The sequence below is a fragment of the Notolepis coatsorum genome, assembly GCF_963971535.1.
Source record: "Notolepis coatsorum genome assembly, chromosome: 14".
Taxonomy (NCBI): domain Eukaryota; kingdom Metazoa; phylum Chordata; class Actinopteri; order Aulopiformes; family Paralepididae; genus Notolepis; species Notolepis coatsorum.
Genome location: NC_140178.1, coordinates 8042484 through 8061959, shown reverse-complemented (window position 1 = coordinate 8061959; position 19476 = coordinate 8042484). Strand labels below are relative to the sequence as shown.

General features: G+C 42.9%; 1 protein-coding gene across 1 annotated transcript in view; it reads left to right on the top strand.

Moving 5' to 3' along the window:
* Positions 1-15076: 15076 nt before the first annotated feature.
* Positions 15077-19476, top strand: part of ezh1 (enhancer of zeste 1 polycomb repressive complex 2 subunit) — a 112315-nt gene continuing 107915 nt past the window's right edge. Inside the window, 2 exon segments of the mRNA XM_084328348.1 lie at positions 15077-15494; positions 18482-18707. Coding sequence (XP_084184474.1) covers positions 18486-18707 — 222 coding nt within the window. The 5' untranslated portion in view covers positions 15077-15494; positions 18482-18485.

The following is a 19476-nucleotide window of genomic DNA, read 5'->3' as shown; positions in this document are numbered from 1 at the left end:
ATAGTTTTGCCTCCGTGGAGGTCTGCACTCTACTGAGTGCATCATTCTATTTGCTTATGTAATGGAGGCGGGCAACAGGTGAACTTTCACCATTACATAATGCTTTGTTCGGTCATTGAGACACACACATCCCTTAAATGTCTGGGAATCACTAGTCAGCCATGTGAGAGACCTTAGCCACACGTCTAGTCTGCAAATCATGTAATGATTTCTCAAAAAAGCGTGACTGAAACACTAGTTGGTGTATGATGTACACCAATATAAATGTCCATTCGGCAGGTTTCCCAGCCATCTTATCAAAATCGAGGGTGGATCAGCCAATCAGATCTCGTAGATCTCGGGCTGGTGCCATCCTGCTGTACACGTGCCAAATCAGCCTCCATAAGCAATGAAGAGGTTTAAAGGAACACGCCAACACTTTGGAAAATTAGCTTACCGTCTTCTCCAGAGAGCAGAGACAAGAAGATAGATACCAGTTTCCTCTCTGTGCGTTCAGTAGAAAGCTATCTGGCTGCATGTTAGCCTAGCTTAGCACAATGAATGGAAGAGGACATGGCCGGTTACTGTTAGCCTTCGGGAGAGGTGTTAGTTGGACAATGCCTAAGCTAACCGGCACTGTCCGCTTCCATTCATTGTGCTAAGCTAGGCTCACATGCAGCCAGATAGCTTTCTACTGAACGCACAGAGAGGAAACTGGTATCTATCTTCTTGTCTCTCTCTGGGGAAGATGGTAAGCTAATTTCCCAAAATGTTGACGTGTTCCTTTAAGTTTGTCTCCTCAGTAGAATAGTTCAGAATCGTGGTTTTCTCTGGGAAACTGGCACACTGTTCCGTAGCAAGAATAAAATGCCTTTATTGTGACATATATTAATGGTAAATGATGCACTCATATAGCGCTTTTACAATTTTGTTCCTCACATTTCACCCATTCACTCACAGATTCACACAACGCAAGGTGCCGACCTGCTCATCGGGAGCAATTAGGAGGTTAAGAGTCTTGCTCAAGGACACTTCGACACGCTGCCCGGGCCTGAGAGGAGCGGGAATCGAACCGGGAAAATTCTTATTACCAGATGACCTCTCCTGAGCCGCGGTCGCCGCTGACAACTATTTTAAATAACGACGTACAGTACCAAGTTCAAGTTCAAGTTCAAGTTCTTTAATAGTTGTCATACAGAAGTACAGAATACTTTCATACAAAATGCTTCTTACTGTTACGCTCCAGAGACTGTGCTAGACAAGATAGTATCAAATAACATAATATAGCATGTAATTTAGAAGAAGAAAAATGAGGTCACAGTGTTCGGTATAGACATATGTACAATGTTCTGAGTTACCATATAATATACAATACTATGCAGTGTACTAATGTACAGTACTATCTAGTGCAAAGCAGAAATGGGATGAGGTACAATTTTAGGTACAATTTACAGTAAGGTGTACGAGTTGTAGTGCAATCCTTCATCAATAAATATAAAGTGTGGGGAGTGGGTGCTACAGTGTGTTTGTTTAAAGTGGGTGTGTGCTATAAAGAGTGTGGAGTGGGTGCTACAGTGTGTTTGTTTAAAGTGAGTGTGTGCGTGTGGATGTGTGTGCTATGTGCGTTTGGTGGTTGTTGTTGTGTAGTGTTCATTCATTGTTCGTTTAGCAGCCTGATGGCCTGGGGATAGAAGCTTCTTCTGAGTCTTTCTGTGCTCGCCTTGAGACTCCGGTATCGCTTGCCTGACCGCAGCAGTTCAAAGAGGCAGTTGTTCGGGTGACTGGAGTCTTTAATGATTCTCTTAGCCTTGCCCTTGCAACGCTTGTTGTAAATGTTCTGGAGGGTGGGGAGCCCCCCTCCAATTGTGCGTTCGGCTGAACGTGTCACTCTTTGTAGTCTGCTTCGGTCTTGTGCAGTGCTATTCCCAAACCAGGAGGTGATGTTGCCGGTCAAGATGCTCTCTATTGTACATGAGTAGAAGTTCTTAAGGATCTTCTGACTGACTTGGAACTTCCTTAGGCGCCTGAGGAAGTAGAGGCGTTGTCGTGCCTTCTTCACAACACAACACTTTAATGTGTGTGGTCCATCAATAATAATAATAATAATAATAATAATAATAATAATAATAATAATAATAATAATAATAATAATAATAATAATAATAATAATAATAATAATAATAATAATAATAATAATAATAATAATAATAATAATAATAATAATAATAATAATAATAATAATAATAATAATAATAATAATAATAATAATAATAATAATAATAATAATAATAATAATAATAATAATAATAATAATAATAATAATAATAATAATAATAATAATAATAATAATAATAATAATAATAATAATAATAATAATAATAATAATAATAATAAATTGTATTTGTATTGCACTTTTCGTTCACTAGGATCCCAAAGTGCTACATCTTACTTTGCGAGGGCTGAGGACGATTTGCCCACCGGCACTTTGGCAACCTCTAGTGGCTCGGGTGTGCATATTCTTTCATACAATATACATATAGAAAAAACATAGTTAAAAAAATTAAATAATGATTAATAATAATAAAAATAAAATACAGAATACATTTTTTATAAAAATAGAACATAGTTAAAAACATAGTATAAACAGAAATTGTAACACAACAGCACAAGAAAAAAGAAAATCACAAGGGGAAAAAAATAAAAAGCTAGCAATCAAAGGCCTTTTGAAACAGATTTCAGTTTTCAGGCCTGCTTTCAAAAAGAGTCCAGGCTCTGTGGTGCCCTCAGCTGGATGGGGAGGCTGTTCCATCAACGCGTCCCAGCCCCAGAGAGCATCCTCAGGGGGCTCCGGGCTGATGACAGCATGCGTTCAAGATGCAAGATTCAAGATGATTTATTGCGCACCGTTAAACAGACAGTTTGCCGTGCAATGAAAAACATAGTTTGCTAGTCCGCCCTTCACACAAAATCACACAGATCACACACAACACTACGAAAAACTTAAATACAAGCGAATGCAAAAAATAAGGAGATATTTTTCATTTTACATTTTAGAATATATATATATACATGGCACAGGTGAGTCATATTATAGCAACACCAATCAATTAATCAATCAATGACAATTGATTGAAAACTTTATTAACAGATTGCAGAATGGGTACAATACAGTACGGCTCATCAATGATACACACAATTGTTAATAAGGGGATGCAGACCAGAGAAAGACTTTCGTCTTGTTTACATCAGGGTCCCCCATTTTCAATTCATCACGCTACCTCATATCCTACCTCATAAGTGTCACAGGCTGCTTTTGTACATAAGAATTTGTTCTTAATTGCTTGCCATAAAGGTTAAATAAAAAGATTAAATAAAATAAGTGATGGTTAAGTGTGGAGTGTGGAGTCCATAATAGAGGGATGAACTAACACAACACATCAACACACATGTAATACTCATTCAAAATGAATCCCATTGTAAAGTAACTTTTGAAAAAAGAAAGGAAAATGTAAATGAACTGCATTCATATAACATCTTTTATCCAAAGCTCTTATGCCTTTACAACTCTTTACAACTTAAGACTAGAAGCTCTTGCATGTGTCTCTAAAGGGGAAACCTTTAATAAACATAAACACTATGCCTCACATTCACCCGCTGTTCACTCACACACACACGCTCACACACACCGATGGCGGAGGCGACCGTGCGAGGTGCCGACCTGCTCAGGGACGTGCACAGGACTTTAGAGGGACAGGTGCTCAAAGGCTGAAAAGGGCACCACACTTGTGTGTATATATTAACCGAGCATGCATAGCGCGCAAGCACGATTTTTAAGGGCCCTTTTCGGGCGGGGGGCCCCCTTTCTATGCTTTTTGGGGGGTTTTGGTGATAAAATATTGAATATTGAACTATAATATTCAGTGCAGGAGCTCACTTATCCTTGAAAGACACTTTTATCACTGACTTAAAAGGCCCACACATCTCCATAAATGTTCAGGGGGGAGGGAATAAGTGCTTACCCTACAGACCCCAAGAAGTGCTGTATATTCTGTATTGTTTAATATAAATGCATTTTTTATTCCAATCCCGATTTGTATTTGAGATTCCCAAATCCCATCGGACTTGACTTCTTCGTGTCCCTCAATGAGTGTAATACCAGCATTCAACTGTATGCGCCACAGCGGTTTCTATCATCATCATCATCACCACCCACGCTATGCATAAAATATATAGGTCCGCGGAGAGGCACGCTGAGGAGGCCGTGCAAACTGCAATGGAATATGGGGCATCTCTCTCTGTCCCTAATATTTTGATTCTATCCTGACATTTTTCAGTTAGAAGGGCAGTCTATATGCGTTACGATAAAAAAAAAAAAAAAAAAAATCTTTTTTTCAAAAAGGGCACTTTTTTGATGAGGCTCAAAAAGGCAGGTGCTCAGGCACCCCTTGGCCTCTATGTGTGCACGTGCCTGGACCTGCTCATCGGGTGACGTGCGCTTAGGGGGTTAAGTGTCTTAACAATGTGCTTAACGTCACGACGAGGCGTTGTGTTATATATATCGAGCGGCTAAGTATATCTGTCCAGCTCTGGAAGGAGGGTGGGAGCTTTTTGTTGGAAGACGCTTCGGATCCCTTCAGGGGATTTGGCGTCGGTGTAAACAGCCTGACGAGTGTGAGAGTGTCGGGCTTTACAGCCCTTTTGTTTGAGTCTGTGGTGCGTGGTGTTAGTGGCCTGTTGGTCAAAGTCTTCCTCAGAGTCACATTATTCTCCTTTAAGTCTCTGGTTCTGTTCAACGGGAACTGTAATGGGGGGGGGGGGGGGTCTAGATTCAAGATTGTTTATTGCCATGTGCACAGTTAAACAGACAAGTTTCAAGTTTCTTTAATAGTTGTCATACAGAAGTACAGAATACTTTTATACAAAATGCGTCTTACTGTTACGCTCCAGAGACTGTGCTAGACAAGATAATATGAAATAAAATAGTATAGCATGTAAAATAGAAGTACAAAAAGGTCACAGTGTTCAGTATAGACATATGTACAATGTTCGATGCAGAATAGAAGTAACTGAGTTACCATACAATATACAATATTCTATGCAATGTACTAATATACAATACTATATAGTGCAGAGCAGAAATGGGATGAGGTACAATTTAGGTACAATTTACAGTAGGTGTACGAGTTGTAGTGCAAATCCTTTACCAATCAATATAAAGTGTAAAGTGTGTTTAGGTGATCTAAAGTGTGGAGAGTGGGTGCTGCAGTGTGTTGTTTGTTTAAGTGAGTGTGTGCGTGTGGGTGTGTGTGCTGTGTGCATTTGATGGTTGTTGCATAGTGTTTATTGTTCGTTGAGCAGCCTGATGGCCTGGGGATAGAAGCTTCTTCTGAGTCTTTCTGTGTATCGCTTGGCTGACCGCAGTAGTTCAAAGAGGCAGTTGTTCAGGTGGCTGGAGTCCTTGATGATTCTCTATTGTACATGAGTAGAAGTTCTTAAGGATCTTCTGACTGACTTGGAACTTCCTTAGGCGCCTGAGGAAGTAGAGGCGTTGTCGTGCCTTCTTCACAACACTGTCAATGTGTGTGGTCCATGTCAAGTCCTCGGATATGTGGGCTCCGAGGTACTTGAAACTGTTCACTCTCTCAACCGGTGCCCCGTTGATGCTGAGGGGGCTGTAGTCCTTGACCCCCGACCTCCTGAAGTCCACAATCATCTCTTTTGTTTTGCTGACGTTCAGGGAGAGGCAGTTCTCCTGACACCACTGTGACAGATTCTCTACCTCTTCCAGGTAGGCCCTCTCGTCGTTGGCAGAGATCAGGCCCACCACTACTGTGTCATCAGCCAATTTGATGATTGTGTTGTTGTTCCGCTGTGCCACGCAGTCATGTTTCAAGTTTCAAGTTTCAAGTTTCTTTAATAGTTGTCATACAGAAGTACAGAATACTTTTGTACAAAATGCTTCTTACTGTTGCGCTCCAGAGACTGTGCATGACAAGATAAGTATGAAATAAAAACATAGTAAAAATTAGAAGAAAAAAAAAAAGAGGTCACAGTGTTCAGTTTAGACATATGTACAATGTTCGTAGACGTAGTTACCATACAATATACAATACTGTGCAGTGTACTAATATACAATACTATATAGTGCAAGGCATAAATGGACGAGGTGCAGTTTAGGTACAATTCACAGTAGGTGTACGAGTTGTAGTGCAAATCCTTTATCAATAAATATAAAGTGTAAGTGTGTTTGTGTGATCTAAAGTGTGGAGAGTGGGTGCTGCAGTGTGTTGTTTGTTTGAGTGAGTGTGTGTGTGCGTGTGGGTGTGTGTGCTGTGTGCATTTGATGGTTGTTGCATAGTGATTATTGTTCGTTTAGCGATTATTGTTCGTTTAGCAGCCTGATGGCCTGGGGATAGAAGCTCCTTCTGAGTCTTTCTGTGCTCGCCATAAGACTCCGGTATCGCTTGCCTGACGGCAGCAGTTCAAAGAGGCAGTTGTTCGGGTGTGTGTACAGGGAGTAGAGGAGGGGGCTCAGGACACAGCCCTGGGGGGCCCCTATGTTGAGCGTGATGGATGAGGAGGTGCAGTTGCCTGCTCTCACCACCTGGGGTCTGCCCCGTCAGGAAGTCCAAGACCCACTGGCAGAGGTCATAGTTCAAGCCCAGGTCCCTGAGCTTGGCTATGAGTTTGGAGGGGACTATGGTATTGAATGCTGAGCTGTAGTCGATGAACAGCATTCTCACATAGTTCCCCTGCCTCTTGTCCAGGTGTGATGCTGCTGTGTGTGCAGCACATGGGCTATGGCGTCCTCCGTGGACCTGTTGGGGCGGTATGCAAATTGCAGGGGGTCCATGTTGATGGGGAGGGAGGAGCAGATGTAGCCCTTTACTAGCTTATCAAAGCACTTCATGGCTATGGAGGTGAGAGCTACAGGGCGGTAGTCGTTGAGGCAAGCAGGCTTGGATTTTTTGGGTACAGGGATTTATCTTGTTTTTATCTTATTTTAAGTTGATTTTATCGTGCAGATTACTTGTTTTATCTTTGTGTTATTCTATATCTTTTAGTTGTTTACTCGACGTCACTGTAAATGAGGGAAACCTCAGTGTCCCTGGAGTTTAAATAAAAGGTTGAATGGATTTTTTATGAATGGCTGAAAAGGTCTTAGGGGGGGGGGGGTCACTCCCTTACGTCTTCATGATCTTCAGCGCCATCACTTCCTTCCTCAGCATGGACACTTCCTCCTCCTGCTTCTTCTTCTCTTGGCGTCTATGGCGTCCTCCGTGGACCTGTTGGGGCGGTATGCAAATTACAGTTTGCCATACAATGGAAATCTTACGTTGCTAGTCCGCCCCTTCACACAAAATCACACGATACTTAACTGAAACCTATTTAAACCAAAACCCAAGAGCAGAACACAGCTCTAGAACCCAAGAGCAGAACACAGCTCTAGAACCCAAGAGCAGAACACAGGCACATGGGAGGAGCATGGAGCAGTTTAGAATGTTTAATGTGAGCCGGAGGGGGAGAAAGGTCCAAGGGCAGGGAGAGGGGCTGGAGGAGACACAGGCCGATGGCGTGGGGGTAGGTGAGGTCCAGGGGAGTGCAGGCTGATGGGATCCGTGGTCGAGGTGTAGGCCGGAGGGGTGAGGTCCTGGACATGGGAGAACAAGGGTTAGTTATGTAACAAGGTCACTGAGCAGTACACAACAAACGTGACATGACACGGTCCGAGATCCCTTATGAAACCAACCCGGAAGGCCGAGCACGAGCTCAGAACGTGATGACCTGATGACCCCTGGGCCACTATAGATGTGTCACATGTCCAAGATATATAAAGACAGCATTAGAGCTGTTCATACCACAATCTTGTTTTTTTTTGTTTTGATTGTATTCTAATATTAGTCTATTATAGTCAGATTCAGATTCACATAATTATCCACTGTCTTTTGATTTGGAATATAATGAGTGAATTTAATCCCCATTTTCTACTTAAAATATGTGGTGTAATGTGTCTTTTGGATACAGGATTGTATGGTTATGAATGCATAGTAGGTTAATTATGATGTAGAAAAAAAACTATATTTGATGATAGTCGTTGTTTTTGAGTGCTTTGGGTTAAGTCATGGGTCAAAATTGACCCACGTGACAGAACCTGCTTTCGAACACAACACAAGTTTTTTTTTCAAGTTTCAAGTTTCTTTAATAGTTGTCATACAGAAGTACAGAATACTTTCATACAAAATGCTTCTTACTGTTACGCTCCAGAGACTGTGCTAGACAAGATAGTATCAAATAACATAGTATAGCATGTAATTTAGCATGTAATTTAGAATTGTACCTCATCCCATTTCTGCTTTGCACTATATAGTATTGTACATTAGTACACTGCATAGTATTGTATATTATATGGTAACTCAGTTACGTCTATTCTGCATCGAACATTGTACATATGTCTATACTGAACACTGTGACCTCATTTTCTACTTCTAAATTATATGCTATACTATGTTATTTGATACTATCTTGTCTAGCACAGTCTCTGGAGCGTAACAGTAAGAAGCATTTTGTATGAAAGTATTCTGTACTTCTGTATGACAACTGGGCCAGGAGGTTCTGGCATTAGGAAAACCATGTTCTTTTTTCTGTGATCCACCTCTCTTCCGTCTTCATAACGGCATCCCATAAACCGATCATCGCTCTGTCTGCTGTCAGTTCAGGACTTAAAAAAGCTCAACCTCATTGTAATTTATTGCAATTTGTTTTTATCTTTGTCTCTGCTGCTGCTTTTCACACACCACGCCCATTGTTACGATTATTACGTTATAGTCTAGCTATTTTATTATTGTATTATTGTTACTGCTGCTGCTCTATAAGCACACAGAAGTATTAGTGCTATTTTATCGTGGTTTTTGCTGCTATTTTTAGGCTGTCTCTTGTTCTTATCTATTGATGTCGCTGCTACAAGGCCAAGGAGACGGGACAGAAATAGCTGCACTCATTTATACTCGTGCAGTGGATGCATGATGTGAGGAATAAAATCGGAATCTGAAAAAAAACGTTATCGTTTTCTTGCCTGGAAATACTAAATAAACTCCAGGGGGGGGGGGCTTTTGAACTGGACTTACTGTAGTTTTACCTGAAGAGATATTGACCGTGGGCAAAAGACTGGCGAGCGGTCTATACGTTATACTTACTCAGGCAAATTTGGAATAACAATAATAATAAAAGAATAACAAATTCTTGAAAATGAGATTGCCATCACTAAAGATTTGCACTACATCCCTAACTTGCCTTCTGTGGTATTTTGTACTTCATTTTGTACTTTAGTTTGTACTTTAGTTTGTACTTTAGTTTGTACTTTAGTTTGTACTTTAGTTTGTATATTTTGTATAGTGTTTGGTATTTTTTTTTTTTTTTTTTTTTACTGTATGAAGCACAATCTCAGGGGGCTCACACAGAACCAAGGATTTCACTGTAATGAACATTATTATGCGACAGTGGCTCAGTAGGTACAGTAGAGCAGTCATCTGCTAATCCGGAGGTTCCTGGTTCGTTTGCCGCTCCCTCCCTCCCTGTCCTTGAGCAAGAAACTTTAACCCCTAACTGCTCCCAATGAGCAGATTGGCACCTTGCATGGTCGCCTCTACCGTCGGTGTGTGAGTGAGTGTGTTGTAAAGCGCTTTGGATAAAAGCTGATATATAACTGCACCATTTATTACCATTTAACCCTTTCACTACCACACTATACCAAATGGTTAACCCTTTCACTGCGACAATACATAAGCTTAACCCGTCTGTAGTGTGGTAGTGAAAGGGTGGCTTCGGGGGCCCTATGGCATATGCGGCCTATGCAAATGTTAATTACCTGAAATTATTACATTTTTTGGGGGGGGGGAAACCCTGCATATATCGGTATCGGTTGATATCGGTTGATATCGGTATCGGAAATTAAGAGTTGGACAATATCGGTATATCGGTATCTGTAACTGAGGGGTACAATTCCCTGACTGTATTGAGAGTATGGTATTATTAAACCACTACTTAGTTATGTACTTTAATTACTGGCCATACAGTACATGATACATCTGGTGAACACCCACACAAGAATACGGCAATGACAAAGAAAGTTCTAGTTAGAGGTATTTATTATTATTAGAGCAGCAACGGTAGGTTACAGATTGAGAATTATAATTGCGCTTGTAAGGCGAAGAACACTTAAAGTAGGTCAAGAGCGTAAGTCCATGAGAATAGTAAGATGGGTATAACTGACGCCACCTGTAGCATAGCAATTACATAAGGCACACTAGTAGTCAGCTGGAGACACTGGGGGGTTCCCTCCGGTTGTAAGCCGGCAGGGTAGAGGAATGTTCGGGTGCAAAGTCTGGGTCAACGAGGAATAAAGAAGCTCCAGCTACGGGAGGCGGTACATGTACTCCCCTTGATCGGCAGACAAAGCAGCAGCTATAATCCAGTATGCCCGACAGCATGGATGAAAGCTAGCCAGCCTCTGGTCCTAGAGGCGGGCTCGAGGGTGCTCCTCACAGGGGTAGATCCCACACGATAGTGGGGTAGACGGTTCTCTGCTCCAGCAGCCACGGTACCAAAGCAATATAATCCAGCCAGAAAAGGCTCTGCATTCGCCGGTGTAGATTCTCCTGTGCACTATCCGTCACATTAAACTAGGTTGAACTTGACGTTACTTCACCAAACTATGACACTTTACTATCCTATTCGCACATGTTCTAAGTGCTCTATTTAGACGCAAGGTTGCTCACTTCACTTGGTCGTTGACTCGTGGTGAAGGCTTTAACGTAATGACGAACTGCTGCTGTTTCCACCTGCGCCGTATTTATACGTAAGGTGAATTATCTAGTGCCAACCTCAGTTCTGTCTCGTATTACTGCGCAAACCTGGACATGTTGAGACATGCCTTGGCGTTGCCTTTGAACTTGCCATTGGGGGTATGGTCGTTGGCGCCTAGGGGTCGCTGTCCAATAGGAGAACGAATATTATGGTCTGGTTTGTACCCAGGTAAAGGGATATTCCGTGTATATATACAAAGAATATACAAGGGATATCAAACGATATACAAATATTATACAAGGGATCTCAAGCAGTAAATATATATATTCGGTTTAATCTGACCCTTTGTAACAGTATCGGTAAAAAAGCCAATATCGAGCATCCCTAGTTATTTATGTGATGTCGATTGATATGAATAGCGTGTTACGTTAATATAGAGAGATGAAAACAATACGTTATTTATATTGATGTGATGCCGATTGATATGAATAGCGCGTAGTGTACATGGTCCTAAACGTTATGACTGATCATGCGCGGGTGAATGGAGGGTGGGGGGGGGGGGGGGGGAGTCGTTTATAATTCCGTGATCGTCGTTAAATTATTTATGTAGTATGGGTGATATATAGATCAGAGCAGTTTGTATGGATAAAAATAAACAAACAGGCTGAAACTCATGGCAGTCTCCTCGTACCGTTGGGCGATGAGAGTGGAGCAAACAGATCCCAGTTATGTGATGGGGTTCGAGGCGATCCAGTTCCGGTTTGTATAATACTAATATACGCCCAAATCATGTGGATTATTGAGTTATGGCAACGATCCATATCCACGGTGTGTGTTTTGAGTCCCGCGACGATAAACCAGTGCCCGGACGGATTTAGGGGACGGACCGAGCTCCAACGGGCATATCCGGTTTGGCCATTCACCGATTAGCCACCAGGTGGCAGTATTGAAGCGTTGCAGAGTTGTGCCGGCTCACACAGCATCAGACAAGCCTCCGTGAGTGAAATATGAATACCATGGCGAAAATATGAAATATGATCAGAATAACGTCGTACGCCGTGATCTGGCAGAATTCGCATGAACTTGAAACACGTCGTAAGCCGTTTCTGGCGGAGAAAGTGTTAATATAGAGAGATGAAAACGGGCTACGTTAATATAGAGAGATGAAAACAATACGAGGAAATGGGCTACGTTAATATAGAGAGATGAAAACAATACGAGGAAATGGGCTACGTTAATATAGAGAGATGAAAACAATACGAGGAAATGGGCTACGTTAATATAGAGAGATGAAAACAATACGAGGAAATGGGCTACGTTAATATAGAGAGATGAAAACAATACGAGGAAATGGGCTACGTTAATATAGAGAGATGAAAACAATACGAGGAAATGGGCTGTGGAACTGAAGGACTTGGGCTGTGGAACTGAAAGCTAGGCGCAACGCGATTGGACGCTGAGAGAAGCGTCAGTGGCCAATCAGGCCACGCAAACCGAACGCGGAAGGACAACCACCTTGGGGAAAGTATTCACGCGTCCTGTGCGCTTGTCATTGGGGGGGGGGGGGAAACGACGTGCGTCTGGCTCTCCCTGGAGGACGAGGATGAAACGACACCTGAGCGTTTCCACTCGAGAGAATTACGCCGTTTCACCAGACTTTTATTATCGAGTCTCCGTTCAAAGCAGATTTAAGAAGTACATAAACTGATTCTATACTGATTTTAATACAGATTTTTAGTATAGCCTACTGATTTGAATTTTGGGATATGTCATTTTGTATTTTATAACATGCACTTTGTAATGGTGTATTTTGCAATATTTGTAATATTGTATCTTACAGTATAATATAGCGTGGATGTTAAGGATATTGTGATTTTTCTATACAGTGCTGGATAATGTTTTTAATGTTATATTTGTATGTCTGCACCACAGGAAGAGTATATGGTGAAGACTAATGGGGATCCAAAATAAACAAATAAAAAATTGTTAAAAGAAATGTGAAGCAGAGACGATCTGAGAACTGAGCCCAGAGTGTTTAATAACTCCTTTATGGTCAGAGTGTCTTCCAGAATTAGACTTTTTTTACTCTGGGCTCACTCCCCTCCTCCCCTCCTCCCCTCGTCCACAAGAGGTGGACGCAGGCAAATACTGCGGCATGGTCATGCTGGACCTACAAAAGGCCTTTGACACGGTCAATCACTCCATTCTGATTGACAAGCTAAAAGCAATTGGTTTTGATAGTCTATCAGTGAGCTGGATGCAATCCTACCTTGAGGGGAGGGAACAGATGGTGGAGGTAAACGGTACCCTATCCCCCCCCCTCACAGTGAGCTGTGGTGTTCCACAAGGAAGCATACTAGGACCGCTACTGTTCCTAATTTATGCAAATGACATGTCGTCAGCTTGTGACTGCAACTTGTTCCTGTTTGCGGACGACTCAGCCCTGCTGGTCTCTGACAAGAACAAGTTACAGGTTGAAAAAACCCTCAGCTCGGAACTAGGCAGAATCTGCATATGGCTCGCTGATAACAAACTATCATTACACATGGGCAAAACAGAGTCCATTCTCTTCGGTTCAAATAACAAACTCAGCAAGACCGACGGCTTCTCAGTTACAGTGGGTGACAATATTGTCACAAGGAAAGATGAAATTACCTACCTGGGTTCCATCCTAGAGGCTAATCTCTCCTGTGACAAAATGGCATCCAATGTAATAAAAAAAGTCAACCAACGAACTCGATTCTTGTACCGGATCTCCTCTCTGGTAAACAAGAACACCCTGAAGACTCTGGCAGGAGCACTCATTCAGGGGTACTACGACTATGCTTGCACCTCATGGTACCAAAGCACCTCAAAGGCGCTAAAAACAAAATTACAAACATCTCAAAACAAACTGGTCAGACTACTGCTTGACCTTACTCCTAGAACCCACCTCACCCCTGCCCACTTTGACAACCTAGGATGGCTTAGAGTAGACGACAGAGTACAACAACTTGCAATGGGCCTGGTCTACAAGATACACTACACGACCAAGGTACCCATGTACATGTCAAAATACTTCCCAAAGGTCAGTGAATACCACGATCACAACACCAGAGGGAGCTCCACAAATCATGTTAAACCCAGATTCGGCTCAAATAAGGGACTAAACACGTTTCGCAATTATGCCACATCAATGTGGAACGCCCTACCCAAAGCTGTAAAGGAATGTGGATCACTACCCACTTTCAAAACCTCTCTCAAGGGACACCTACGGGAGACTGCAATTCAACACTGGCCCCTGTAAATATCCTAACCCAACCCCCTCCAATGTACAGTCATTTACCTAGTATGGTTTTGTCAATAGTTCAATGTACAATTGTGTTTGTTTGTACAGTGTCTCCTCCCCCCCCCCCCCTCAATGTACAGTGTTACTTGTTTATACAGTGTGCCCCCCGCCCCCCCCCCAACCACCTCCAATGTAAATTACCCAGTATGGTTGTCAATATCCCAATGTACCCAACCCCCCCCCCACCCAACCTCCTCCAATGTACAGTTTCTACGTCAAATGTATATACTCCCTTTTCTTGACTCCTTCTGTATCACAAACAGTACTGTATTTGCAAATCTGGTATGTCATAAATGTATAGATGTAGCAGTACTGACTATCTGTATGTCATGTATGTCATATATGTCTATATGAATTGAAAATGGGGGACCCTGATGGAAACAAGACAAACGTCTTTCTCAGGTCTGCATCCCCTTAACAATTGTATGTATTGAGCCGTACTGTATTGTACCCATTCTGCAATCTGTTAAATAAAGTTTTCATTCATTCATTCATTCATTCATTCATTCATTTCATTCATTCATTCCCCTCCTCCCCTGCCTCCCCTCTTCCCCCTCACGAGCTCCATGTAACGCGGAAGTGCCGTGGTCTCTATGGTGGCATGCTTTCATCACGAGCTCCATGTAACGCGGAAGTGCCGTGGTCTCTATGGTGGCAATGGCATCATGCCTACATCACGAGCTCCATGTAACGCGGAAGTGCCGTGGTCTCTATGGTGGAATGCCTTCAGTTCACGAGCTCCATGTAACGCGGAAGTGCAGTGGTCTATGGCTATGCCTTCAGTTCACGAGCTCCATGTAATGCGGAAGTGCCGTGGTCTCTACGGTAGCATGCCTTCAGTTCACGAGCTCCATGTAACGCGGAAGTGCCGTGGTCTCCATGATCATAATAAAGACGTCATCACCCTCCGCTACGGGCCGTACTCTGAACCAAGTGCGTATCGCTTTTAATTGCAGCCCGCAACAACAACAATCTCACCATCTTATTATTAATGGACCACATTATAGGAATGTCCAGAAGAGCCCCGCCGTGCCGTGGTGGTGGCGGACACGATATATATCTGCGTCAGGTCCTTAAAGATAAATGGTAAATAAACGGTGCATTTATACAGCAGCTTTTATCCAAAGCGCTTTACAATTTTTTTGACACATTCACGACACACCCACCACGGCGTGAGGCGAGCATGCAAGGTGCTCATCGGGAGCAGTTAGGGGGTTAATAATAAGTGTCTTGCTCAAGGACACTTCGACACGGGAATCGAACCTGGAACCTCCGGATTACCAGGCGACTCCTCTATCTTTATTATACCTCCAGAGAGCCACTGGATCTCTCTCTCTCCAGAAAAGCGACTTGATCATCGCGTTGGACGCAGGAGGATTCTAAGGTAATTTCTAACTGCGACACCGTTATAGGAGAGAGAGAGAGAGAGAGAGAGAGAGAGAGAGAGAGAGAGAGAGAGAGAGAGGGGGAGAGAGAGGGGGAGAGAGAGGGAGAGAGAGAGGGAGAGAGAAACGCGTTCGCTTCAAACCACACATTTGTTATTATAACACTATTATAACACTGTTATAACACTGTTATTATAATAACACTAATAATAATAATAGTTTAGTCATGTAGAAAAGGGCGCACATTTAAATGGACAAGCGCTCAATTCTCTCAATGAGAGCGCAGCTTTATTCTATAATTCATAATCATAGCTACAGTGTCATGTCAATATGGCTGCAATGCTTGTGTTGTTGTGCTCGACTCATCATCGTCCTCCTATGGGAGCCAGGGGGAAAACATATAGTCGTTTTCCAGGCTGTCGTCATGATCTAGTCATGTGTGTCAATAATACGTGCAGGCATGTGGAGACGTTTCCTCCTAGGGTGCTTATGAAATATTATAGGAAAAACTGTAACCATGATGCTACGCACTTTTCTGCTCCGTTTCATCGTGTTGCTTTTTCGGAAGAGGCACGCCCACTTCTCGTGTGTGTGCGTGTGCGTGTCTGTGTGTGCGTGTCGTGTGTATGTATGTGCGTGTGTGTGCGTGCGTGTGTGTGGGTGTGTGTGTTGCGCGCCACAAAACGTGCTGCGGACCACAATTCCGCCCATATCACGTGGTGGATATGTGTCGTTGTTTTTGTTTGTTTTTCTCCCCTTCATTTGACCTGTTGTAACCTCGCGATACGTGTCGATCTGTCAGCTGTTGACACCGCGACCGCGACCCTAAACGTGTAATAACGGATTTTTTTATTTGTATTATATATATTTTTGTACAGTAGCGGCCTATACGGTTCAATGTTGTTTTGCCAACAGAGGGGGGCGCTCTTGGGAATAGGCATGCTCACACGCACGGTGGATGTTGTGAATGGTTTTGATTGATTGATTGAAAACTTTATTAACAGATTGCAGAATGGGTACAGTACAGTACAGCTCAATACATATAATTGTTAAGGGGATGCAGACCAGAGAAAGACTTTCGTCTTGTTTACATCAGGGTCCCCCATTTTCAATTCATCATATGACACACATGACATACAGATAGACAGTACTGCTACATCTATACATTTATGACATACCAGATTTGCAAATACAGTACTGTTTGTGATATAAAAAAAGTGTCCAGAAAAGAGTGTATATACATTTGACATAGAAACTGTACATTGGAGGAGGTTGGGTAGGTGGGGTGGGGTTGGGTGGGGGGACTGTACATTGGAGGTGGGGGGGGGGGGGCACACTGTACACTGTACATTGGAATACTGACATACATTTGACATAGAAAGGAGGAGGTTGGGTAGGTGGGGTGGGGTTGGGTGGGGGGACTGTACATTGGAGGTGGGGGGGGGGGGGACACACTGTACACTGTACATTGGAATACTGACATACATTTGACATAGAAACTGTACATTGGAGGAGGTTGGGTAGGTGGGGTGGGGTGGGGTGGGGCTGTACATTGGAGGTGGGGGGGGGGGGGGGGGTTGGGTACGGGGGGGGCACTGTACATTGGAATACTGACAAGGCCATACTTGGTCTTTACTGTACAACTGGGTGAGGACATTTGTAGGGGCCAGTTTCGAATTGCAGTGTCCCGTAGGTGTTCTTTGAGAGTGTTTTTGAAAGTGGGTAGTGATTCACATTCCTTTACAGCTTTGGGTAGGGCGTTCCACATTGATGTGGCATAATTGCGAAACGTGTGTGTGTGTGTGTGTGTGTGTGTGTGTGTGTGTGTGTGTGTGTGCGTGCGTGCGTGCGTGCGTGTGTGTGTGTGTGCTCAACCCAGACAGACCCACAGGGAAATGCATGCATTCAGGGTGTAGCCAACTTTCCCATCCTTCCTGGCAAGCTTGCTTGTGTGGTAGAGAGTTGGTCGTTTTTGCTGCGACAAAAACAGACAATTACAGACAGACAATTACGGTGGAATAAAATAAAAGGTAGAATAAGATCATATGGAATTTAAACAAAATTAAAATAGAAGCACAATAGAATAGAATATAATTATTCAATAAAAATAGGCCAGGGTTGTACAATTGTGCACGATGGGGTTGAGTATTAGAATAAAAATAACAATATAGTGGGATGGAATCTTTGTAGCCTACCTCCCCCATCGTAAATAATAATAATAATAATAATAATAATAATAATAATAATAATAATAATAATAATAATAATAATAATAATAATAATAATAATAATAATAATAATAATAATAATAATAATAATAATAAATAATAATAATAATAATAATAATTCATTACATTCATATAGCGCTTTTCTAGACACTAAAAGCGCTCCCCCACAATGTAGGGTGGAAATTGCCTCCTTCACCATCACTGGTAGAGCAGTCGTCTGGTAATCCAAAGGTTCCCGGTTCAATTCCCGCTCCTCCCGGGCAGCGTGTCGAAGTGTCCTTGAGCAAGACACTTAACCCCCTAACTGCTCCCGATGAGCAGGTCGGCACCTCGCATGGTCGCCTCCGCCTCCGAATGGGTCAAATGTGAAGAACAAAATTGTAAAAAGCGCTTTGGATAAAAGCTGTTATATATAAAAGCACCGTTTAAGGACGGATGTGAACTTTTGCTTGTTGCCCGACAACCTAAGAGTTCTGCTCTAACCTTTGTGATACAACAGGTGACGAGGTCTCCCTGCAGGTTCAACCGCTAGCTTATTTGTCTTATTGTATTTTAGTTTTATTTCTTTTGTGTTTCCCCAAAAATTGTTCCAGTGGTCATTGTCCAATTAAAAAAATATATAATAATAATAATAATAATAAAAATGAAAGCACCATTTATCAAAAAAAAAAAAAAAAAAACAGAATCTGTCCGCAGAGCGTTGACTTGTGTGTTTGTTTACATCAGTGTGTTCCGTTGTCTCTCTCTGTTGCTTCCAGCAGCATGGAGGAGGAAGCCACAGCCCCAGCGGTGGTGGCCCCAGGTCCGGCTCCCCCAGCCCCAGCCGCGGCCCCTGCTGGCCCCCCAGCCCCGGGGCCTCCTCAGAAGGCCCCCTGCGCCCCCCCCTCCTCGTCGCGCGGCCTGATGGAGTGGAGGAAGAGGGTGAAGTCTGAATACATGCGCCTCCGCCAACTCAAGCGCCTCAGAAAAGCAGCGGAGGTCAAGGTGTCTTTCTCTCTCTCCTTCGATACGTTTATCCGTTACGTGAAAGGATGCTGTGTTCTGTCTTTGAGGCTGGAAACCTGTGTGTGTGTGTGTGTGTGTATGTGCATCTGTGTGTGCGTGTGTGTCTTGGCCATGTATATTAATGCATCATGAGCGGTCGGAGAATTGCTGCAATATCAAAGAGAAAAAAGCCAAACAAATTGCCAAATATTGCTCCGCCTCAGCTATTATTGGCAGCTTAGCCGCGTGGAGAAGGAGGGGCTATGTGTACCCTTAAGATGTTCAGTGCTGCTTGGCCCCGATTCCCTGTTTATGTAATATAATTTGTGGAACCAAATAAAGTATTCAAATGTGCATAATATATGAGCGTGGACTCGTGGAGGCGGCTTCAAGCAAATCTACGTCCCGATCACAATTTATTTGGGCTTCGAAGCTTCAATAGTAATTATCGTTGAATAATCAAAGCTTAATTCTTCTCACATTAACCCTTTCACTACCACACTACAGAAGGTCAACCCTTTCACAGCCACACTACAGGAGCCTTTCACTATCACACTACAGAAGGTTAACCCTTTCACTACCACACTACAGAAGGTTAACCTTTCACTACCACACTACAGAAGGTTAACCCTTTCACTACCACACTACAGAAGGGAGACTGCAATTCGAAACTGGCCCCTACAAATGTCCTAACCTAGTTGTACAGTAAATGACCAAGTATGGCTTTGTCAGTATTCCAATGTACAGTGTACAATGTGTGTGTGTCCCC